The sequence below is a fragment of the Lates calcarifer genome, linkage group LG15 (assembly GCF_001640805.2).
Source record: "Lates calcarifer isolate ASB-BC8 linkage group LG15, TLL_Latcal_v3, whole genome shotgun sequence".
NCBI classification, from domain to species: Eukaryota; Metazoa; Chordata; class Actinopteri; family Centropomidae; genus Lates; species Lates calcarifer.
This window is the reverse complement of record NC_066847.1, coordinates 23,150,661-23,174,669: the sequence shown is the minus strand read 5'-3', so window position 1 is coordinate 23,174,669 and position 24,009 is coordinate 23,150,661. Positions and strand designations below refer to the sequence as shown.

General features: G+C 41.2%; 3 protein-coding genes across 6 annotated transcripts; all 3 read right to left on the bottom strand.

Annotated features, from left to right (window-relative positions):
• Positions 1–97: 97 nt before the first annotated feature.
• On the bottom strand, positions 98–5,485 carry wu:fe05a04 (zinc finger protein 460). 4 transcript variants are annotated; one of them, XM_018687005.2, is made up of 6 exons: positions 5,141–5,485; positions 4,998–5,060; positions 4,763–4,849; positions 4,310–4,601; positions 2,797–3,758; positions 98–1,680 (listed from the first exon to the last, which is right to left on the bottom strand). In XM_018687005.2, the coding sequence occupies exons 3-6, from the start codon at positions 4,838–4,840 to the stop codon at positions 784–786; spliced, it is 2,229 nt and encodes a 742-aa protein (XP_018542521.1). In that variant the 5' UTR covers positions 4,841–4,849; positions 4,998–5,060; positions 5,141–5,485; the 3' UTR covers positions 98–783. The 4 variants fall into 4 exon arrangements, with proteins under 4 accessions (XP_018542521.1, XP_018542531.1, XP_018542513.1 ...); XM_018687015.2 differs by having other exon boundaries at positions 4,763–4,845; XM_018686997.2 differs by having other exon boundaries at positions 4,998–5,485.
• Positions 5,486–6,809: 1,324 nt separating this feature from the next.
• Positions 6,810–10,883, bottom strand: znf576.2 (zinc finger protein 576, tandem duplicate 2). Its single transcript, XM_018687082.2, has 5 exons — positions 10,731–10,883; positions 9,805–9,993; positions 9,579–9,694; positions 8,852–8,995; positions 6,810–8,643 (listed from the first exon to the last, which is right to left on the bottom strand). Exons 2-5 carry the CDS (start codon positions 9,947–9,949, stop codon positions 7,801–7,803), a joined length of 1,248 nt encoding a protein of 415 aa, XP_018542598.1. The 5' UTR covers positions 9,950–9,993; positions 10,731–10,883; the 3' UTR covers positions 6,810–7,800.
• Positions 10,884–12,200: 1,317 nt separating this feature from the next.
• Positions 12,201–22,659, bottom strand: LOC108890098 (uncharacterized). Its single transcript, XM_018686892.2, has 10 exons — positions 22,554–22,659; positions 21,446–21,974; positions 20,244–20,756; positions 16,071–19,729; positions 15,725–15,980; positions 14,911–15,108; positions 14,730–14,822; positions 14,467–14,641; positions 13,973–14,180; positions 12,201–13,864 (listed from the first exon to the last, which is right to left on the bottom strand). Exons 2-10 carry the CDS (start codon positions 21,966–21,968, stop codon positions 12,623–12,625), a joined length of 6,867 nt encoding a protein of 2,288 aa, XP_018542408.1. The 5' UTR covers positions 21,969–21,974; positions 22,554–22,659; the 3' UTR covers positions 12,201–12,622.
• Between the last annotated feature and the right edge of the window lie 1,350 nt (positions 22,660–24,009).

The window sequence follows — 24,009 nt, the reverse complement described above, 5'->3', positions numbered from 1 at the left end:
CAGAGAAAGACAAGGTGAGTATGTGTGAGGCATTTCTCATGCATGCACACACACAAACACACAAGGCAACCTTAAAAAAAACATGTAAAACAACCTATTAGGTGATCTTGCATGAACAAATATTTATTTGCCTTTAGAAAAACATCAAAAGTTACCTGCAGACCATAAAGACCCAGCAAATGTAAATCACAGGTTAGCATGATGTCATAGTATTGATCAGTACCATTATTTGCATTGCTAAAATATTTAACATAGAACTAAAGGTCAAGTGCATATACACTGAAAAATACACATCATTTCAAGTTTACAGCTGAATAAGAAGAAATCCAGTGTTTCAATTTAACTTAATACACATCAGTAAACCTAAAGATTCAAGTCCCTCACAAAAACAAGTACATAAAAGGTAGAAATCAGGATTTTTTTTTTAATGCTCAGAGAAATCCTGCACAATATTGCATAGACTTCATAACTACTTGAGTACCATGTTGCTCTCCTGACCCAAGCCACAAGCCTCACCCAAAAGACAAATGAAAAAATGAAGCTTGGAATGTTTTGTTTGAATTACAGAAGAGTAAAAAAAATCTTTGTCATGTTAGGACACAGTCAACTGACAGAGAGACATTTATACTAAAAAGCTGTAGTTGTAGGAAAATTCTGCCTCGTTGTTTAACCGTATGTATGTGACTACAGGTACACCAAAACAGCAGGTGTGTCCTTTGCAGGGCAAAAGGAATGTGGCCACAGAATAAGTATTATTCTCTTTTTTTCTGTCCTTGCTGTATTTCATTTCTCCTCATCAGCACAGGCAGGGTGTGAAACATCAGCCTCCATTTTAATTTCGTTCTCCTTCCTCCAGTCTGTCGGCTGGCCGCAGCTGGATGACCGGAAATCAAAATCAGAGCCAGGAGACTGAGGTTCTCTCTTAATATCCTTTACTAGTCCGTTAGTAGAGGATGTGCTAAGAAGGGAGAGATCCGTGGGATCCATTTGTAACTGCTTCTTTTCAGTACATGCATCTGCCTCTCTTAGGTGCGTTTTAACAATTGCTTTGCTGTCATTGCTTTTCAATTCTTTTTTCTCTGTGCTATTAGGCTCTCCTGAGATTTCAAATTCTTCGGGCTCGTTTTTAATGGGGCGAGGAGGAATGTCGCTCACAGCAGATTTAGATGAGGTACTCTTCTTAGACAAATCCAAAGGTGCTTCACATTCTGGATCCCTTTTAATCCCAGTTACTAAATCCAGAGGGGTGTTTAGCAGCATTCCAAGGTGTCCATTACTTGAGACAGGTGAGAGAGACACTTGAGGCTGGACCTGGACAGCTGGAACTGGCAGCGTCTCTGGGATTACAGACGGGAGGGGCAGGCCATCGGTTTGAGTTGGGCAGACGGGAAGAAGCAAGACGAGTTTAACACCAGGAGGCGGCTGTTTGTCAAGGGTTAACTTCCATAACCCCTCTGATGGACCAGAGCCAATGGACACGCCACCTGTTGCAGGTCCTGGACTAACAGAGTCATCAACAGGAGGTGCAGGAGGGTTGTTTGAAACAGCAGCAGGCACAGTGACTGCATTTGCTGGACTTGGTGAGTCTGCTTTTTTGCCTTCATTCATGTCTGTTATTTGTTTGAACTTCTTTGTCTCAGATGAAGAGCTCTTGGAGGCCTGACGTTTCTTGGGAGCACTCTAAAGTGGGAAAGACAACAAAAACATCCCATTTAACAAATGAATTATACAAAACCCATGCATGACATGCCAATACAACCAAGAGTTAGATGAGAAGATCGATACCACTCTCACACTTGTACGGTCAGTAAATATGAAACTACCAAAAGCCAGTTAGCAGAAAGAACAACAGCTAATCTCACTTTGTTCAAAGCTGACAAAATCTGCCTGTGAAGCACCTAGAAGTTCACAAATGACACAAACATATTACATCTCCATTGTTTCTTTGTATAAAAAACAAGGTGTAAAAACATCAAGAAAGCAAACTATATCTTACTATTAACTTAACTATGACTATAAACTTACTTGAGGAAACTTTTTAACATAGCAAGGCAGTGCATGTATCAACGTGAGAGGCTGGTACTGCTGCTACTGGTAAGTAAACCCAACATCCAAAATTTCAATCAAACAGTGTACTGCATTCTTTGTCAGGAAATCAAACACTTAAGTGAAAATTAAGTGAGCACTAACATTTTGTGTATTACATGCACCTGGTTTATGTGCTAAGGATGTAAACATCTTATCCCTGTTTTGAGGAAACTGGATAACAGCCACACTGTCTGCTGCAATCAATTGATGGTTTGTCCATTTATAAGCAAAAACATTTAACGGTCTCCACTGTGATGATTTGGCACTTTTGGGTTTTTTACTATTTTCTTTTCAACACAAAAATCTACTTGAAGATAATATACTAATTAATAAATAATCACCAGATTAATCTAGAATGAAAATATCTGTTAGTTGCATCCTTAATGCAGATTTCTCTTTTGCTAAAGAAAATTAGTAAGACCCACATGCACGTAAACACCTACAAATCATGAGTGACCAGGCCTCTAATGTTCCATGTAAACTCTGTATCTTGAATAATGATCAAAACCAAGGGAGGACTGGAATAATCAAATCAATCAAAGTTGATTTCATCACACTCGACAGCTGCCTGGGAAGTAAGAAATATATGTACAAATACACAGTATGCTTTAGAAAATGAGTGGCAGCAGTATAATGTATTTTAATATTTGAATTTAATGCAGCTAAAAACATTGGTATGGCTCTTTTAAACTCTGCCCCCACACTCACCGCAGGCTGGGGTGTTTGTCCACAGGTCTTGAGGTGGCTGTCATAATTCTGCTGGTGCGGAAAGCCAAGTCCACATCTCTGACAAAGACAGGGCGACTTGCCAGCATGACCGCCCATGTGGGACATTAACAGCAAGGCCGACCGGAACCCCTTCCCACACTCAGCACATTTCAACACCCTCTGGTGAGCCCCGGCGTGTTTCTTCAGCTCCTCCGGACTGTCAAACCTCTCTCCGCACTCCAAGCATCTGATCTCGTCCCCTTTAGGCTCCTGGTTGCCCCAGCAGCCTGTGTCCTTTTTGTGCTGTTGGAAGTCCTCCTGGCTGAGAAACTCTCTCAGACACGCCACACAGTGAATGCGTTCAGGTTCACACTTGTGTTGACGGTATAGCTTTGCCAGGCGGAAGTGGCAACGGCATCGTATACAGGTGTAAGGCAACAATCCGAGGTGGGAGAAGCTGTGTTTCAGGAGAGCATTCTTCTTGGTAAAGGTCTTTGTGCAGTCTGTGCATTTGAAATTGCGGTGGCACGTCCTCCTCCGGTGGCGCGCCAGGGATTTTGGAGAGGAGAAATTGCGGCCACACACCTCACACACAATATCCAGCATGCATTTGTGTAACTGCACGTGATTTTCACACGCCTTCAGGGTAGTAAACACACGTTTGCACAGGTCACACTCGTAAAACTCATCCTCGAAGTGAGTGCTCGACACGTGGCGCTTCAGATCCTCCTGCGATGCAAAGCCCTTCAGACACACGCGGCACAGGAGACGATCAACTTTGGCCTGGGCGTGCGTGCGCAGGTGGACGCGGTAGTTGTAATTCTGGCAGAAGCGCTTCCCACATTCAGCACAGCAGTATGGGCGCGCTCCAGTGTGCAAGTTCATATGGTCCTGGAGCTTGAATTGTGAGGGCAGCTGGAGATCACAAACACTGCAGCGGTAGTCGCCCAAATGACTCAACTCTGGGGAAAAAAAAGGGAAAGTGTGACAGCTGATTAGGGTCAGATCATGATTCAAGATATGGAGTAAGGAGGTAGGAGTGTGTTAGTTGGTGTCTCAACATTGTTTTCAATATCCCTACACTGTCTGTGGTATTCAGCCCTAAGTACATTTGTTCACACTGAAGCACAAGTATTTTAAAACAGTTCACAAATATCAACCATTCTCCCTCTCATAAATAATATCCTACAACAGCGACGCACTATGGTTTTTCTGCAAAAGTAACTTGAACAAGAGGAAATAATACATTTGCTGGGGACTATTTTCAGTTGTGGAGTAATACACATTCAGTCTTTTAGCTTTTTCATTGGATTTTTTGACAATAAGCTAAATATCACAAGACTTAGACTTTCAAAAGCAAAATGAATGACTGATTGACTTTAGATTTAAGGTTCTGGCATCAGTAAAGATCAATATATATGTGTACATATTGGATATTAATTCAGCTACAAGTGTTTCAGTCAGCAGAATTTACTGCCTCATGCTTACTAGCAACAAAGTGAATGAGTCATACCACTGTTTAGCCCGTCCTCTTCCTCATAATCCTCTTCCTCGTCCACTTCTTCTTCCTCATACACATCTGAAACTTCACTGTCATCCGAGTCATCCTCCACATCCTGCTGCACCTCTGTTGCTTTGTCTTGTGCAGTGTCTCCATCACAGACACCGTCCTGTCCATCTTCTCCCTCTTCAGGTACTTGTTGAGGGCCGTCTGTGGTGTCCAGTCCAGCAGCAGGATCATCTGCTGCGGGCTCTGACAACTCGAAACGAGCAGCGCCTTTGGCAGCTCGTTCATCTCGCAGACTCTGTGTAGGAAATGAGAGACAGAGGTGACGCAGAAAATACTGGTTTGTTTTGCTACACCAGCTTCATTGCCAATGACTGACAGTAGTATTTGTTTGAAAGTGAAGTGGGAGAGTGGCAGGGTGAGAGTGAGTCATCAGATGATGTGGACTGTTTCTCTTACCGAGGTTTCCTGTGGCTGCAGGATGTCCGGAAATCCCAACTCTGTCAGCTGGATATCAATGGTGTATTCAATGGACATGACTGCTGGCTTTGTCAACATGAAACAGAGAGAGAGAGGCAGATGTCCCATTAGTATTTGAAACTTTTAATTATGGGTTATGGTTGATGACACTAAATTTAAGGTTATTAATGAACTACATACATGACACTTGTCACATGTATCTATTTCAACCTACCTGTCGTACGACTACATCTGTAGCGAGTCTGCTGGCTCTTCGTTTTCTTCTTCCTTGAATGTTCTACAGAAGTTGACGGACAATTTATCCATGGAAATTCATTAACGACACGCCTTAAAAACGCGGTAGGTAACCCCGCTCACCTGGCCGGAGGAGCTGGTGATGGCAAAGTGTGGCTTCAGAACAATAAGACAATAAGCTTTATCCTCGGTGTTAGCTTCGGATAAAAAGCGCAATTTATACGGGAAGAATTACCCCAGAGAAAAAGATTCGTCTCCCCCACGTGAAAACAACCACAGAGAGGCTAGCCACAAATCTGCTACAAACTCACTTATCCAGAATGATGAAGGGTAGTTGGAAAAAAAAAAAAGGAAAACAAATGAAGCAGCACGAGAAGAGGAAATCAAGGCGGGCGCTCGAGCACACCTAGTGTCCGGGAGTGGTATTACATGTCAGAACAACCGCACAGAGGACGAGTTTACCAGTACCTACAGTAAGTGTCTACATTTACACAAGTACTGTCTTTATGTGTATTCTAAATGTGTAGATTACCAACCTGGTAAAGTGGGCCCCAGACCTTTGTAAGGTACCTTTGTATTGCTTTAATTTTATGCTACTTTATACATGATCTGCTCCTTTTAAATTCAGTGAGAAATAATTAACTTTTGCTGATAAAGATTCTTCATAGTTGTGATTGGAACATGTGAGGATCCTTAATAATCCTGGCATTAAAAGTTACTGTACACCTTTCAGATGCTTGTATTGCATAGTCTTTCTTAAATAATAATCATGTAGAGTGAGAGCAGGTTCTAATATTATTTCAGTTTCTTTCAGTTTTACGTTGTTGTTTTTTAAACCTCATAATGTAAGATCACACAGTGATTACAGTAGCTTGAGAAAGAAAGGGCTGAAATATTCTGGGAAACTAATAACCACTACATATGTATATCTGATAATTCAGGTGTTTGTTCAGGTGTGAAAACAGAGAAGTGTCCCACTGAGGCTGCATAAAATACTGCATCGTTATAGTAAGATATTATATATATATATTATTTGTACTATTAACAACAGAAGATACTGAATGCATCAAAAGTGTAAGCACTGTATATCACCATCGTGTGTTATATTATTGCATTATTAACTGATTATTAGTGTCACTGTGGGGTCAATTCTGACTACTTTGTATTGTGTATTTCTTATTCAATATATGGACGTGCATCATATTTTCTGAGCTGATCATATGTGCAGTATGTAGGTTAAAAATATTTAGCTGCAAAGTAACTATAGTTAACTAATAACTAAGTTTTCAGTGTTGTTCCATTGAAGTGCACATTAAAAAAATGTAGCAAACAAAGTAAACATTTTATTCGAATATAAATGCTACAGAAGAGACTCACAGTAACACCATGTCCCAAACTATAAAGGTAGGATACACCAAGATAAGTGAGATTAGTGATTAGTAAAATGTTGATTATTCACCAGTTGTAATGGTTCAGCTGCCTTGTGGTAAATACACATCAGGTTCTCACTGAAATGAGCAGCTGACATCCTAATATATTCCAGACATAAATGAGGTACTGTTAGCTTTGCAAACAACTAATTTCTCCTCTAGGCTTTTTTAAATTAAGCTGCTGCTAGGCAGAAAAGGGTGATCTTAATATTAAACAACTGTGAGTCACTAATATTACAAGATAGTATTATATCCAGTGTCCCATTCCACACATACAAACCATGTGATAAATACAATACAAAACCACATTTCAGGTTGTGTTCCTGAATTAGAGGTAAGAACAAAGACAAAAAGGCAAGTCATTTCTTCAGCAAGCCTCCCTTCGGACAGCATGTTTTATTACTTTTTTTTTTTTTTTTTTTTTTTTTTTGCAGTGTCCAGACACATTGCAGTGGGGAGAGAAACAATCCAATCAGTGAATAACACATGATATACACAGTTCCTTATGGGACTTGAAGGCATCAAAGAACCACAAGTTCCATTTCAGAAATGTCTAAGACATGACTTATTATTCTAATAAGTGAAAAAATAAAGGAAAAATTTTTACTGTAAGACAAATCAGGATTATAGTGGATCATTTCTGCCCACAAGTCAAGAAGCCACTCCACATTGAATCTGGAGCACTTAGCCAAAATAACATTTAAGCAGTATCGTGTTATTTTAAAATTCTTCCTCAATGAGACTTAATTTAGAAAGGAACATAATCAAAATATTAAGTGTAAAAAATGCACAATATGAACCAGAAGCTGTACATAACACATTTCTTTTGACAAACTGTCTAAACATTCAAAACATAGTATCTTTACTAGGCATCTAATTAGCTTCAAAGTATGTACTTACCCAATCTGTTTTGAAAAAACAAGAGGAAAAAAAAAACATAAAAAACATCTGTTTTTACCACAAAGTGAGTTGAACAACTCAAGACACCAAGTAATAAATTCACACCACACGCATTTCACGCTTTAAAAAACTGAAACAAATCATTTAAAAAGTTAATCAAAAGTTTTTACAAATAAACTATGTTCTGTGACAAAGGGTGTAATAGATGGATTTAACAACATTTGGTTAGTCAATTTAGAAGTTGTGTCTGTTTGTCCATAATTTCACCAGCTCATGATCAAAACTCAACTTAAAATCCAAAATTTGCTAAAATGTCATTCTCAAAACCATTCCAAACTCATCTGAAACCATGATCTGGAGCATCAGATCTCCGATGTTAAAAGAAAAAAAAGGACAATTCCTGACTAAAATCTTCAAAAACCATACACTTTCCGCAATGTCCCCACGTCTAAATTATCTCTTTGCACTTGGGTTTTCAGGCTTTTCCTCTGGGTGGCTTTTCTGGTGAGCTTTCAAGGTGCGCTCACGGCCGAAGCTCTTGCCGCAGGTTGGGCAGGCGAAGCGACCGACAGCATGAGCCCGCGACATGTGGGCGTCCAGCTGCTCCGGACGGGCAAAGCTCTCTTCACATTCATCGCAGGGATGGGCTTTCCGCGGGGTGTGTTTCTCCTTCTTGTGAGCACGGAGCTGGATCAAACTGGGGAATGCGAGGTCACAATCGGGACAGGGGTGCTGACGGGGTGAGGCCGAATCTGCCTTAGGTTTCTTCTCCTTTCCCGGAGCTTGACTGTCTTCCTCTGGACTCTTCTTGTCTTCCGTTTCTGATTTTGCTACTGCTTTAGAAGGACGACCTCGCTTCGCTCCAACTGCTTTTCCTTTTTCCTCTGCCGGAGCTGCTGCTGACTCTGAAGCAGTGCTGGCCTTCACCACCTCCTCTGGCGTTTCTGGCTCATCCTTCTTTTTCCGCTTTCCCTTTTTCTCAGCAGCGGCCGGGTCTTCAGTTTTAGTAGGCCGTCCACGTTTCTTGACAGAGGCAGTGCTGCCATTGCATTGCTGACCTTCTGGGTACTTCTCCTGGTGAGCTACCAGCTCTGCCTCGGTTTCAAAGCCCTGACTGCACTTCTTACAGCGATGAGTTTTCGTAGCGTCCTCTGGTTGTTCTGCATTCTCTACATCTGGGCGGGGATGCTGGGTCAGGCGATGAGCGCGCAGCAGTCCAGCACTCCGGAAGGTTTCGTTGCAATCTTTACATACCAACTGTTTCTCTGGACACACTTGTCTTCTATGGGCCGTGAGCTGCACAGGTGAGAAGTAAAAAGTTAAACATTACGCACAAACTATAAGGTGTTTCATATTTGAAACTTGAAACACTGTGTAACTGGTGTAAGAGAAAATAATTAAAGTATTAACCTGGGTTTTTTTGCATTTGTGGTGTTATTAAGTTTTAATGCTGCCAGTGGTTTTCAAGAAATTTTCTTGAAAACTACATTTAAATTATACTCACTTCAGAGAATGTTTTAAAGCTCTCCTTGCAGTGAACGCATTTGAAGGGCTTGTCATCCTTGCTGTGTGTAGGCTGGTGCTGCGTCAGCTCCTCAGATGACAGAAATGTGCGGTCACACACATAGCATGTGAACAATGTGTTCCCCTGTGAAGAAATAAATTAAATGGGAGCCAAAGTTAAAAGAATTCAAGACCAAGAATTGCTTGTAAAATGTTAAACACGAGTGAATCAAATTCACGTAGTATACCAAGGAGTGGTATAGGAGTTTTTCTTGGATTATTTAGAACTAACACAGTAACAATCAATACATATGTTGTATACACAGCATACATTCTCTACAGTGAAATCAAGTAACAAAGTCTAAAAATATTTTTTTCAAAATATCAATATCAGTTTCACAAACTAATGTACTAGATGTGATCAAATGCCATGCAAAGTGAATTAACTTGTGATAAATTGCGTTTGTGACTTTCTTGCATCGCAATTCTACTGACTCTATAGCTACAAAAAGACTGTATCTTTAATCTGTTGTGGGGACATTACTGGCAAATAACAGGTGCCTTAAGCAAGAAACACCTGCTTCTTCTTCTAACTACTTCAGTACTTTAAAACCCAGACAATAAGGGGAGAAAAAGAACAGGGACCACTGATCATATGACTCAGTATGAGCACTGAACAGATTGTGCTAACTGCGACTGTGCTAATGAGGTGATACTGTAAAGCTTACCTGCTGAAGCTGTTGCTTATACTCTTCCCTGTGGCTTTTCTTCATGTGCCTTTCCTTGGCTTTGGCACTGCAGAACGTAATGAAGCACTGGAAACACTGCAGATTTTCATGCTGGTCTGAAAGGTGAACAAGTAGAGATTTGAAAGATCACATAAAAGCTTGTGCAAAGACAAGGTTAATCTTTCAGTTGTTCTCAAAAAACTGCGTACATGTTGTGACCACTTACAGGATTGAACAGAGGGTGCAGGCGGTCCATTCAAAGTGATGGGTTTGTATGGTTCTGCTGGCTTTTCGGGAGGAACCTCAGGAGGCGGATCTGGTAATCCCCGTCCCATCACTATCTCCTCTATGTTCAAAATCTCCGAGTCCATTCTGGGATACTGGCTGGTCTCAGCAGGCACTCACAACAATTTTCCTGGATTATAAAAAGAGAAAAGGCAGGAGCAATGGCTAAATCTTAGATAAGATACACATCAGATGGAAGTGACAGCGGATTAAGACAACAACGAGAAGCACAACACCGTTATAATCCCAGACTTATGTGTAACGTTAACAGCAGTTATATTCAACAGATGACAACATGCAAATAATCTGCCGTACTAGTAAGGCTGAGGTAACTCTAGAGCAATAGTTTCCAAAAACCACAAAGAATAAAGCCTAATGGCTGTTTAACTGTTAGTCCGGTTTCCCCACGGGAATCACTCAAGTTTCAGCTCAGCTTGACTAACGTTAACGTACGTTACTGCCTTCAAGCTTTAAGGCCGCTAGCTAGGCTAACTAGCTGCATGCAAGCTTACGGGCATCCGGCCTTCATTTAACTGATTAAAACACCTTATTGGGTCTATCTGGTGAAATTAAACAATTTACAGAAAAGGTAGGTGCTTTAGTTTGACGTCTATGCACGTAGCTAACGCTAATCGTAAGAAAAAGGCTATCGAGCGGGCTAACGCTAGCTAGCTAGTTAGCGCTAACAACACGGGCTGCCATTCAAATTGGAATGAAGACTTTTTTTGCTTTTTCATACACCAGGTTTAACTCATTGTTTGGCGCTTGCATGCATCTGCCATTAATCAATGTGACGTAGGTTAATGTCTGTATTTATGGCAAATTATTTCCATAACAAATATAAAACTGAGTGAACGTTTACGTTACCTCTAACCGCTCTTTGAAGGTAGTTTGACTGAGAGAGAGCGAGTTGACCCCACAGAAGTACAACGCACAGATCGGATCGGACACTTCCTGGCGTATGTTGTGGTAGCCGTCAGTACAACTAAGATGGCTGCCGGAGACTCCTCGGTACTATGTTGTCATCGATTCATGTTTATAGAAAATATTAAACATTGAGTATAGATCTGCTGAGTCACTCCGTAGCTAGTACAGAGCAGCCCCAGTGAATGCAGGAAACACAAACCTTTCATGGAAACGAAGCACGACTTCAACTGTTCTACAGTATAAACTAACCGTATAAAACTAACCGTATAATACCACACTGTGCTTTTAAAATGTTACCACATCTGTTAACACACTGTGCTAACTCAGAAAATCAGCTGCAACACATAACAGTACACCTATATCTTTATGAGAATAGAGTTGGACCACTAACCTTTCTATTGAGTCCGATTCTATGATTGATCTTCGTCACGTGACCCAAAACAACTTCGTGAAAAGTACTTATTGTATTTTTTTTTATTGATTTACTGTATTAGTTTTGTTTATCTACATCTGCCACATAGATCGATTTTGATTAAATCGTTAAATCGTGTATGTTTACACACATAGGTAGAGGTCATTAAGAAGAAACAATGGAAACTTTAGCCTATTTTACAAAAACAACTTATCACTTGTCTCAATGTTTAAAACATGCGCATTTTTTACGCCATCCAGACAACCACCGAGAGTGTGGTCTGAGTGACACTGCATTTTCCCTTTGGGATAAATAAATCTATTTCACAGTAGACATTATGACATGTCACAGTAGGAAGAGCACTGGTCTAAAACAGGTGAGGGGGATACCACAAAATTTGGTTTTGACCCAGTACCAAATGGGATAGGTAATAATATAAGTGTACTGGTGTATATAGGACAGAAATGATTTACAAAGTAAATGCATTATAAGCTCCTTATGATCATATTCTAATTGCTACCAAATAATTTGCCAACATGAGGCATTTCTTCTTACTATTTAATTTACATAATCATATGCATGTTCGAATACAAGACAGTTTTTAATAGTAAATAAATGTTTTGTGTGAATTCTCTACGTCATCACTGTTTGCATGTACGCAGGATGTGATCTAACGTGACGGATCCATAGTTAATTTGCTTTTTTCCTCGAATTATTATTATTGTATCAGTCCTATTAACGCTTTTATTGATGCTAAAAAAAAAACAAACAAACAAAAAAAAAACTAATTTAAATCATAAAAGTAACAATGGCTGAAACCTTCTTTTTCAGGGTCCTGCTACTGTGCACGCTGGCTTACTGTCATTGTCATGGTTTACTAAGACACTTAGAATATAATAGAACAGAGCAAATCATTATCAGTAACTCCTCCCCTATAATAAGTCGTGTATCGTGCAAACATTTGTAGGCAGTTTTCACAAAGACAAAATCCAAGATGCGCATATTTCTTTTGTTTTTTATTGTTTTCTGAAATTCAAATAAATAATGTTTAAATCTGTGGAGCCAAAACAATCTCATCATGGAATGTAAATTTGATCAAGTTAGAATAAATAGTAAAAAATATCATGGTGGCTGTAATTTCAAAATCACATTTTTGCTTCTTTTTAAGAACTGCTGAAGGCAGATTCATTTTTACACTTGCTCAATGACATAAAAAGCCACATCACAAAGCATTCGCTTTTTCACACTGCAGCACAATAATTCTACAAAAGAATAACACTGCTAGTGAAAGGCATCATGAAAAAGTTGTAAGGACAGAGGAGATAGTACCATTGTTTTTTGATTAGCTGGGTTTACATGCACCAAAAGCACAGTTACATTCTAGATCAGGAAGTAAGATGTTCAAAATAACAGGTAAATACTACTCCTTTCCCAAACTCCCTTGATTGTGGAAATTCAAAAAACAGTTGTGGTTGCGTGAGATACAAAGAAAGACACAGCACTTAAGGCATAGCACTCGAGATGTTCTCTGGCAGTCCCCAAAACGACACCTGCCCCCTTCTCCCTCCCCAAGCTGCTCCGGCCAATGGCCTGAGCCATCATATCGCGTGGCTGCATCTGGCAGAGGACTTTCCTCCACCACGCTGGGATTGGGGGTTTCATTTGCTGTGTGGGCCTTCTCTCTTGGGGGTTGAGGGGGGGCAGAGTCCTGGGTATCAGAGCCACTGGAGAAGATCAGAGCCTTGGACACCTCCAGTCTGAAGGCCATGAGAGTCAAAGGTGCGGATGCTGTCCTGTGATTCTGTCGGTACAGGAGCCAGGAGTTGACCAAAGCCAGATCTGTCAGGTACCAGAGCACTGCTTGAGGCCAGCAGGTTGGGGCTGAGGCGGTGAGGGGAATAACGTAAAGATTTCGCAAATCTCTGTTGAGATGTGCCGACATCTGGGCCCTCTCGAAGTTGTCTGTGAGAGAGGCCATGTTCCTCTGTCCGTTTCCTGCAGTAGAAAGTATGAAGCCACAGTGTGATCTGCGTAGCATCAGCTTCCCGTCTGAGCTCACAAACTCATCCCCGATTTGTCCCCGTGCTCCCCCCACCCTGCCTGCACCATGAACCCCAGCAACCAGAAGGCGTTCTAGCATTGCAGGGGTGGAGAGTTCCTGTTTGCAAAGAAACACCATGCTGCCTTTTGGGACCATTTTTTCTACAGCATCTTCTTTGTCTGAGAGATCCAGTTTTAGATCCACATGCAAGAGTAAACCGCTAAATCCAATTAATGTAGTGCAGTGAAGAGACAGTTTGTTATTATGCACCTTCCCAGTCAAAGGAAGCGGATATTGGTCAACTGCATAATCACCCTCTCTTCTCAGTGACTGGCACCCTGCTTTGAAACGGCAAAGTAATGGCTGAACCTTCCACAGGGGGTCAGTCTGTGTTTTTGAACCGTTTAAATCATTTGGTTCGTCACTAGAAATTACACATTGTCTGCTTGGCAGAGTTTTACTGTGCCGCTCATTTTGAGAGTCACCACTGTTGACTGGATCTTTTGCTGGGGAAGCTAGCTTCAACTTGCAAGACAGCTCGAGAAAGCGTGAAAGTGGCATGGCTTCAGCAATTAAGGGCACCTTAGTCAAGTTCTCCCAGTAGAGCCTTGGACTAGGAAACTGGGGAAAGTAAAAAGAGACCAAGTAAATTACAACTTTTTATGGTCTAGCATTCAATTAACAGAGCCAGGTAATCATTTAAATTATTGATCAAACAGAAGAACAAACCTTCAAAGTTCCCATCGCAATGTGGATCCCAACAAACTGCGCGACCTCTCTGGCTGTGATGCGGTTAGGTGTGCTGGACAGTTCATTTGTGCAACTGGCAATTTCTACCCAGGTATCCCAACTGAAATATCTGGAGAAGTAATCAATGGGCTCTCTGGTCCTGTTTTCTTCTCTTGGTACTTGGAACTGGGTCGTTGAAGATAGCAAACTAAGGAAGAAAAAGATAAGAAAAACACCATGAGCAAACAGGTGAGCACCTCAGACAAGAGCGAAATAATTACCATGTTCGCAACAATTACATGAGTATCAAGTAAAACATTTTTTTACATATTAATCTTCAAAACCCTCAGTTTTCCATTAATTATTCCACTTAAAAACATTTAAAGTTATAATAAAACACTATTTCTGCACAGTTTAACATAATTCGTATTTCTACATTTTTTAGCAGCATTCTGTGAAGGTTTATAGACTTAAAAAATGAATATCTACTGTACTTTAGTGATGTATGTTCTAGTTGTTGTGCGCCGTTGGTTTGGTTCTTGTAGAAATAGGCCATTACTTCTGCTTCTGAGTCAAGCTGAGGATCAGAAAGTTCAAAACCTTGGTTCTCTTCATCAGAGCTCTGGAGGAGAAAGTCCCGGAGGTCTGGTGGACGAGGCCATTCAGCATCTGCTTCAGGTGAAAGATCAGTTATTTTACTGGAAACATCTACATTCAACAGTTTTGATAAATAGCTTGTCAAAAACAGAAAACAAACCTTGTCCATCTGCAAAGCCACTGACCCCTGGCCCTGACAATAGTCCTCTCACTCCTACTTCCTGGTAGTCTTGTGTGGCATGGTTCCCTTCATCTGTTGTTAAACATTAAAACATTTAAACAGAGGTCTTTCAATACTATTTTGTGTATTGGGAATATAACTAGAAAAAGCAAAGACTCACGTAAAGTATGATCTGCAGTTTGACAGTCTAACTGATGGGTGGCACCGGATCCCTCTGGGGATAAACTCCCTCTGCTGGTATGAGTGGCTCCCAGCAGAACTTCCCTCTCCTCCTCCTTCACTGGGTAGAAGATACATTGGTTGGTGTTGAACTCCGGGGTGATGCAACAGTCCCTTGTTGTCTCCACACTCTCCATCACTGAAAACACAAGTCCAAAAACATGATTCATCTTAGGGACCACATAGGCTTATTTTTTCATCGCCTGTTATATGGAAAATCATCTTTGAATTAAATAACCTAATTCTACTAATTGTTTATTTTTATCATCTACAGTGGATTATAAAAACAGTTCTACATTTTGGGAAATGCTCTTATTTTAATTTAATTTTAATGTTCTTATTTAACTTTGAGAGTTGTGAACATTGATAACCCGATCCAGTGTAGCTTCACTAATCAACATGTTACTGACTTTTTAAAAAACCTTACATAAACTGTAATGTAATGACTAAACAACAATTTGTAGTTTTGGAGAAGTTACGATGGTAACTATTTCTTGACAATTTATCAACCTAAGCCTGGTCTTGTCTGAGTTACTGTGCCTGGTGTTGCTTTTACATTTGTGTTGGTGGGTGCATTTTTGAAGTTTGGAGAAAGCCCAGCTGGCTAGCTGTTTCCTTCTACTTCCACTCATAATGCTAGATTAAACAAGGCTAGTTGCCTCCTGGCTGCAGCCTTCAGAAAAGCAAATCATTGGATTTCCTTAAATACAGACCTATTGCTTTAAAATGCTGATACAGTATGTAGAAATACTTACATGGAGTGGCAGTGTTTTCATTGTTCACTGGCTCCACATTCCATCTGATGTGACTCCTGCCCTGTGAGGCCTGAGCCTCGTTCAGCATGAGGCTGCTCTCCTCTTTCACCAGAACACTCCTTATATCACGATGGTGCTGTGGCTGCACACTTGCACTCTGCCTATTTTGACAGGTGTGTGCATTGACCGGTGGATCTGAGATATTCTCTTCAACCTTGATTTCTTGGGCTTCATTCTCAGTAATGCTGTCCAAACCCTGGAGTGAAAAAAAAAATGTAAGACTGTAAAGTTGAATTCATTATTAATTGTTAATGTACAGTATTTACTTGTACAATTAGTATCATACCTGTCTTTTATTGCTCTTCATGGTCATCAGGCACGAGTCTTTATCAGCAGTTTCTCTCTGTGTAGAGGTGAGGAACTTCTCCAGTATAATGCCTGGAGACTGGTCAATCTCCCTGTCATGTTCCTCTCCTCCCAGCAGCCCTCCTTCATTCATTACTTCCTCAACACTAGTGGTAACTGATTCCAGCTCAAACACAATTTGTTCTTCAGGAGATTCCTCTAATGTCGAGGGAACAGAAGGCAAACGTGTGGCAGGAGTAGTAGCTCTCTTAGCGTCAAATTCATGACTGGTCTCTGCCTGTGAAGTTTTTGTACTAGTCTCACCTTTGTCATGAATTTCTGAGTCCGAGGTGACAGGATGTTTTTCGTAAACTACATGACATTCATCTTGTTCTTTCTCTGATTCTGTTCTTACAACTACATCTCCACCTAAAACTGTCTTAGATCCCGCGCCTTTTTTTAGACCCCCCGTTCCTCGTCTCCTACCCCTTGTTGCATTCCTCATTGCAGCTCCTTTCCCTCCTTTTTTCTTCTGGACTAATACTTCCTCCTCCTCTTCCTTGATCTCTACTTGATGCGTGGAGCATGACACAGTCTGTGAAGTTAGCCCTTTTTCAGTTGTTGTTCCATCAACTTGCCCAGGTGCTCCAAGTGTTTCAGTGCTTCCAACCTCAGAATTACAAGTTCCCTGTGGTTCATTTTGGGGAACACCCTCTTGAGGAGAAGCTGAATTATCTCTTTCATTCTGCTCCCCAACAGTGACTAAATCTACCTCGAGAAGTAAATCTTCCTTTATGTCTTCGTCCTTGGTAGCCTGGACTTCAGATTCTGAGCTGGGATGCTTTGGGTCTTGCTCGGCTTCATCCGATGCCAGAGGCCACACTGTCTCCAAACTCTTTGTCTGAGTAGAGGTACTTAAAGTGGATTCAGATGTTAAAATTTGACAAGTCTCACTCTTTTTCAGTTGATCAGATGGCGAGTGAACTTCTGGAGAGGTATGAGACTGATTATCTGCTCCTGTTTTACTTTCACCCTTATCTTCATAGGCACTCCCTTCAACGTCTAGAGGAGGAATGGGTAAAGATGGGGATGGAATCAGAGCTGGAAAAGAGACAGTTCGTTCTCTGTCTTCTAATGGCATCTCTCCCATCTCAGGCTCAGTATCCCAGTCTGCAGCAGCATTCATCACCCCAACAACTTTATCATGCTGTTTTGGCAGGTGGTAAAGATCCGACCTGGAGACCCCTTCAAAGATGTTCCCATTGGTGTAAGTGAGACCAGGACTCTCTACGATATGCACCATTGTCTTGTGCTTCTGTAGAGATGAGACTTCACTAAATCTCTCCCCACAATCCTTACACTCTAAGGCACGTTTGGAATGAGAAGAGGTTATCACTCCTTCAGTCTCTACATTAGAGGCTTTACGTTTCCTAGTGGTCTTTGGCTTAGTTGGTGATGTCTCAGGTAGTTGATGGGAAACCTGTAGCGAGGACAACAATGAAAGAGCTTTCTGGTTCTTTTTTGGTCTTCCTCCTTTTTTCTTACTTTCTCCTGTGAGATTATTTGTAGAGTCACTTGTTGGGAGCTTGTTGTCTTTACTCTGTTGGGACATTGTTTGGGGCTCAAGAGATGAAGCTTCCTGTGTCTGGCCTGATGCCTTTGAAGGGTCTAACTTGTAAACTTTCAGCTGAGGCTGTTTATGACCTTTCAGTAAAAGTAGAGAGTCTTGTGTTATGTGTGGTCCAGGTATGTCTGCTGATGCGGCACTTGTTTTTGTACTGACTTTTTCCTCTTTGGCCACATTTTTCCTTCTCTTCCCATCCTTTGCATTCTTGGACTGACCTTTTCGCATTATTTTTGCTTGTTTTTTCTTTTTAAATACAGGTGAGGCTACGGCATTGTGTTCACTTACATGTGTCACACTCTCCCTGGCTTCTTCTTTTTGCTTTTTTATTTTCTTTTTTCTTGTATCCCGTTTCAATTGTTGCACCTGTGGGTCCTGGCTTGATGAAGGTGACTTTATTTCAGCTGTAGATACCAAATGCCCCACTTTCCTATCCTTTTTCCCCCGTCTTCCTTTCTTCTGTGATGCTGTTTTTTTCTGTGAGAGATTTGTTATTATCTCTTCTTCCTGTGTTGGCTGATGCTGCTTCCTCTGTTTTTTGTTTCTCTTCTCTTTGCTTTGAGGACCGAATTTAACAACAAGATGAGACTTTTTTGTTCGTTGTCGTTTGGCAGGTTTGGGATCAAGTAAATCATCCTTGTGAATGGATCCAACCAGTTCTTGCATATATCCTTGAAAGATAAATGCCCTGGCTGGCTTTCTTTTTCGCACTTTCACCAGTTCTTGGGCTGACATTACATTCACGGGTAACTCTGAGATCTGTGGCACCTGCTTGGTCTCTAATTGTGATGGAGCCTCTTCTTTAGTGGATGTGTCCTCTACCTCAGGCAGTTTCTCCAACTGTTCCCCATCGTCTTTGCTATCTACAAGCAATTTCTCAGATGGCTCTTTTTCTGCCTTTTCTTGCATCTCTTGTGGTGCAGCTCCATCCATCTCATGGTGGACTTGATCTAGACATACTGTTTGCATTTGAGAATTTAACTCCTCTTTGGGATTTGTTTCAGATTCACTTGGAGTTTCTGTAAGTGTGTCTGGTGGCACAAAAGGGCAAGAGGGAAGATCCTGTTGCTCTGTTTGTAAAGGTGTCAGCTCCAACTCAACTGTAGGCATAAGCGATGGGACTGACAGGACGGTCTCCTGTTCATCTGTCATAGTCTGATCTGCAGTCTGAGCAGGACTCTTCTCCAGTTCAGTGGTTGGTACCAGAGAGGAAGATGGGCTTTCATTTTGTGGCACAGTTTGGGACTGTTCCAGCTCCAAAGTTGATATCAAAGCAGGGGTAAGTTCTAATATGACTGTTTGCTCAAGGTTTTCTTTGAGGTCAGATACCTCATTCTGGCAAACCATCTGATCCACAGAATCAGACTGAACTGCACTAATCTCAGGCTGCTGAAGGATCTCATGCATCACCCCTCCCTCGGGTCTCTCTGCTTGCTCAGCCTGAACAAGCGTTAGCTCTATATTTTCACCTGTGGCTATGTGGGAACCTAGTTCTGAGAAAGGGGGGTTTTCCAATTGTCCATCTGGCGTTATAGGTTCAAGTATGATTGTTTGCTCCATTGAATCACATTGGTTGTTTGAAGTGTCCAATTCAACAGTCTTTGATTCCGACTGTTTCAGTCCTATAAAATCTATCTGCGGTGGACTGAGATTCAAATTCACTGGTTCTGCCAGCTGTGGTATCTGCTGCACTTCCAGTGGTGGGGCATGAGGTGGCACCTGTCCCAATATGACAACTTGGTTCACCTTCTGCACATTTCCTAAAGATTCGATGAGTTTGCGAATCTGCTCTGTGTCAATATTGGCATCAACTTTTTGAAGAGGCCCATTGGGCTCCACCTGTAGCAGTGCTGGTTGGCAAATAGAAATTGGAGTTATGATGGGTGTACTTTGTTTCACTTGCTGCACAGTAGAGAGCGCATTACTGACTCCTGCAGGCAACACATTGTGCTTCGTTTTCATATGATTTAGCCGTGTCTTGGTACCCTTGAAGGTGGCCTTGCATATGGAACAAGAATACTTTACTGTAGAAGCACCTGAAGATAATAAAGGAAAAAAGCTGTAATGCATTGTGTTATGACATGAAAAGCACAACATATTTCCTAAAACCTGTCAGAGTCTATAATATTAAACTTTTATAACTGAACCATAAAATGGGACTAAAACTGTGCTGTGAAGCTGTACTGAATGCTGGAGTCAGCAGGTATAGTGTTCACCATGTTCACTGTCTCACTTTAGCATGTTAATCATATTTGTTAATTAGCCCTGAATGCAATGTCATTAGTTCTGCAAGTGTTAAGTCAAAAACCAAGTACTGGACAAATATTCATTTTGACCTGACGATGGATCTCTGTGACAGGTTAAGGCATCAACAATATGATTACAATTCATCCTGAGGAGGACATGAATGCCTGTACCAAATATCATGGCAATCCACTCAATAGCTGTCAAGACATTTCCCTTAAAAATGTGAACCTCGTGCTGACACTGGACGAAAAGTCAGGGGCCCGACTTAAGATGATTCATCTATAATCTGGCAAAGTTTCTTACCATCATTTTTCTTCAGTTGTGCTTTAGCTGTTGTGTGTCCTTCATCTTCCTCAGTTCCCTCTGGCAAGTGTGACAGAATATGTTTCTGCAGAGCTTTGGACATGGTGAACCTTTTCCCACACTCCTTGCAAACATATGGCCTCTCTCCAGTGTGTGTGCGGCGGTGATACTTAAGCAAAGTCAAGGTTTTGCAAGATTTGCCACAGTCAGTGCAGGTGTAACCATCCTGGCCAAAGTGAATTTTTTTATGAAGTGTGAGCTCTGATGACTTGTTGAAGGCCAGGCCACAGATTGGACACTTGAAGGGTTTCTTCTCCACATGGGCTTTCTGGTGGACCATCAGCTCTGTGGAGTTTGTGAAGTAGCGGTCACAAACATAACAGGCGAAAAGGGCATTCCTCAGTATGCATTGTTCATATTCTGCTGGGTGGCTCGACTTCAGATGACGCTCTTTGCTCTTATGATCACTAAAGATTATGTGGCACTCGATGCACTGCAGGGAGAGCTGAGATGCTAGAGGGAGACAGAACAGGGGGTGGGGGGTATTACATATAGAATACATTAATATTGTTAGGACAGGTAAGAAGTATTCATAGAGAGTATAAAGGCTTGCTAAAAGAAAAATGTGGCTCTGGGGGAACTGCAGCTCCAGCCGTGTAGGTCAAAAATGGCTGGGAGGGTTAACAAGGCAGCTTAAGTAATGGAAAGGCACCATGACAGACTATGAAAATATATGCCTGAGAAAAAAAAAAAGAAAATAGATAAAATGTATAATCATACTGAGAGGAGACCCTGCCTCTTCTACTGCAATCCTTAGTAGCCAGATAACGCTACTGTCACACATGGGAAGGCAAAATCGAAACATGTAAGTACTGTCTTCTGTGCATTGGATCTATTAAAGCAAGAAAAACACCTGCAGCACAGTCTGATCTATACTGGTCTTTTGAAGTAGATGCCAAATAAACATATATGAGAGTTTAAAAAAATATAACAATGATATATTAGCCAATCGCTAACATTTTGATGAGATTCCTTTACAATTTTAGGAATTGTGACACTATGTGCTGAGCAAGACATTTTGTTCTGCAGCACTTTACTGCTGCATGTGTAGTCCTAAATTCAACACAGTCAAACACCAAGCAGGTCTCCCAGTGCTATCCCAGTTAACACAGAACAAGACATATTCAAGGTAAAATACTCACATGTAAGAGGCATAACCAGTGGTTTTGACATGTCCATCTTCAGAGGATCTATCATGGCTTTCTTAGAAGGAACGTATTTCCTACCATCGTGTTTATCCTGTTTTTTTGCCTTTTGCCCTTCACGCCGAGGAGCTGTATTTGTGCCAGATCCTGTGGGGGCACTTGGTTTTGAAGCGGAGTCTATCTCCATCCCCGCAGATGTTTCTGAGGGCTCACTCAGTGGTCTAACAGCAGTCTCTTTCTCCACTGCCTGTGTGACATCTGCCACAGTTGCAGGTGCTTCTGCTGTTTGCACCGCTGCCTGATTTTCCTGTGGTGTGATTATGGTTTCTGTCTCAGCAAGAGCTGCAGATTCTGTCCTCTCCTCCTGTGCATCCGGTTCACTGTGTGCTGGCTGAGCCTCGGTCCCAGTGTCCAGTGGCTGCTCTGAGGGTGCTGCGGTCACAGAGTCTGGCCCAGTGTTTGCTTGGGTAGGACTCTGCATGGTTTCCTGCCACTTGGCTACCCAAATGCACTTGTTCATGTGTTTCTGTGACAGCAGTTCCAATACAGAAACACATAGTATGACTTTTAATTGCACAGGTACATCAGCACATAAGAATACTTACTGGATATACAAAGCACACTATTCATTTTACATCACTTAAAGTTGCTGGACTATTATGTACAAGAAAGGCGTTTTTAAACACATTAAAAACAGTGAACAGCACCTTTGTTTTCTACATGGCGACAGCTGCGAAATACAATGAATGGGCTTAAAACATTTGTATTACAAAACAAGACCGATGAACATGGATGGCAGCCTTAGGAGGTTGTGATATAACTCAAATTCAACGTTAGTTTAGTCAGAAATAGAGAACTGGGTCAGGCTTTTAACATGCTGATCATTTTCTTAGACACTCTCTCCTTAATAACCACAGATGCAAAGATAATGGTAGCCTAGTTAGCCTGAATTCACCGATTTGCGGCCAAATTTGTGTGCAAACGTTAGCATTTCCGAGCTGTTAAGGAGCCAAAGCTGCCAAATATTCGCTCACTTTCTACGTCCACCCCTTAACATACACTCCCAGTTATCTGTGTGAATGCAAGAGGATGTAGATAAGGATACCTGTGCTGACTTGTCCGCCCAAACATCTCCGCGTCGTTCTTGCACAAAGCCAACACGGACGCGCTGCAGACATCATGACGTCAGCTCTGACAAGGAGCGCAGGGGAGTCATGGGAATTGTGGTTTTGTACAGGTCATTCCTCCATAGGTTTGACTTCTCTGTTTAACCATAACACAAGCGGACAACACAACAGTTTTGACACCAGTTAGCATACGAAACCAATTTTAATCAAGTTCAAAATACATTTAGGAATAAATTCCACACAAAATGAAAATAAAAATAGAGATACATACAGCAGAAATTACAATGTTATGAACTATACAAGTCAATTTTTTAGCTTAAAATTGCCACAAATTTGGCCTCAAAGCGTTCACCACACCCAGACACTACACTTATCTGCATGTCCGAAAGTGATATAGTAAGAAGAGGAGGTGTAGCCTTGAGACTTGGACTGACTTAAATGAAAAGACTTAAAAGTAGTTCTGCTAAGAGATTAGCATGTGGGATTTTTTTTAATTCTATCACCCACAAATTTTCCTTCATCTGAGTCTCAGCCATGTCTACTGACATCTTCGTATAGAACTGAGAAATGGAGAGGAAGGTAACCTAAAATGGGTGAATGCACAAGATTACATTAACACTGAAATATCACCTTTAACCCAATTTAAAGGAATGCCTATGTCCTAACAACAGCAAAGCAGTTACTGAAGGAAACGAACCTCCCATAGAAAAAATGAAATTACATCCTTTTACAAAAAATCTGGGGAAAATCCTCTGAATAGCATAGAATAAAGTGTGGTAATGTGGTATGTCCTGGCAAAAGTACGAAGTAATAGCCAGCTGGTGGTGCTACTGCTGCATGTGATGTAAGATCTTCACAGGGATGCACCCACTGCGAGGAAGCGTTGGTAGATATTTATACTGTACCTCATCCATTACAGTGGCGTTGTAGAAAGCAAAAAAGTACAGCAAGCTGATAAACCATGTGCAAGCTCATAATGATAGGACGTTACATTTATGAGACTGTATGGAATTCCCTTGAGCTCCATCAGCTCTTATTGTTGTAGTAACTCAGTCATTACTTACAGAACAATCCCCATTAACATTTCAAACTGCTGATTGTGGCAGATGGACTATATGTAAGGTCATATTGATAACTCATATCTGGAACATTATTTTCCTCATTATTATTATTACTATTATTAATGTATATTACTGACGTTTTTCAGTGGGTAGCTTTTGGTTTTAGTGTTGTTTCTTCTTATATTCAGCATTGTTTATTTATTTGATTTATTTCTAATAAATGTGAAGATGTTGACCATTTTAGTTTTCCAACTTTTGGCAACACTGATAGTGAAAGATCAGAAAAAATACTTATGTGTTTAACTATGTGAAACAATAGATTATTGCTAGATATTAGCTAAAAAATATTCCACAGTTCAGATATATCTCCTAA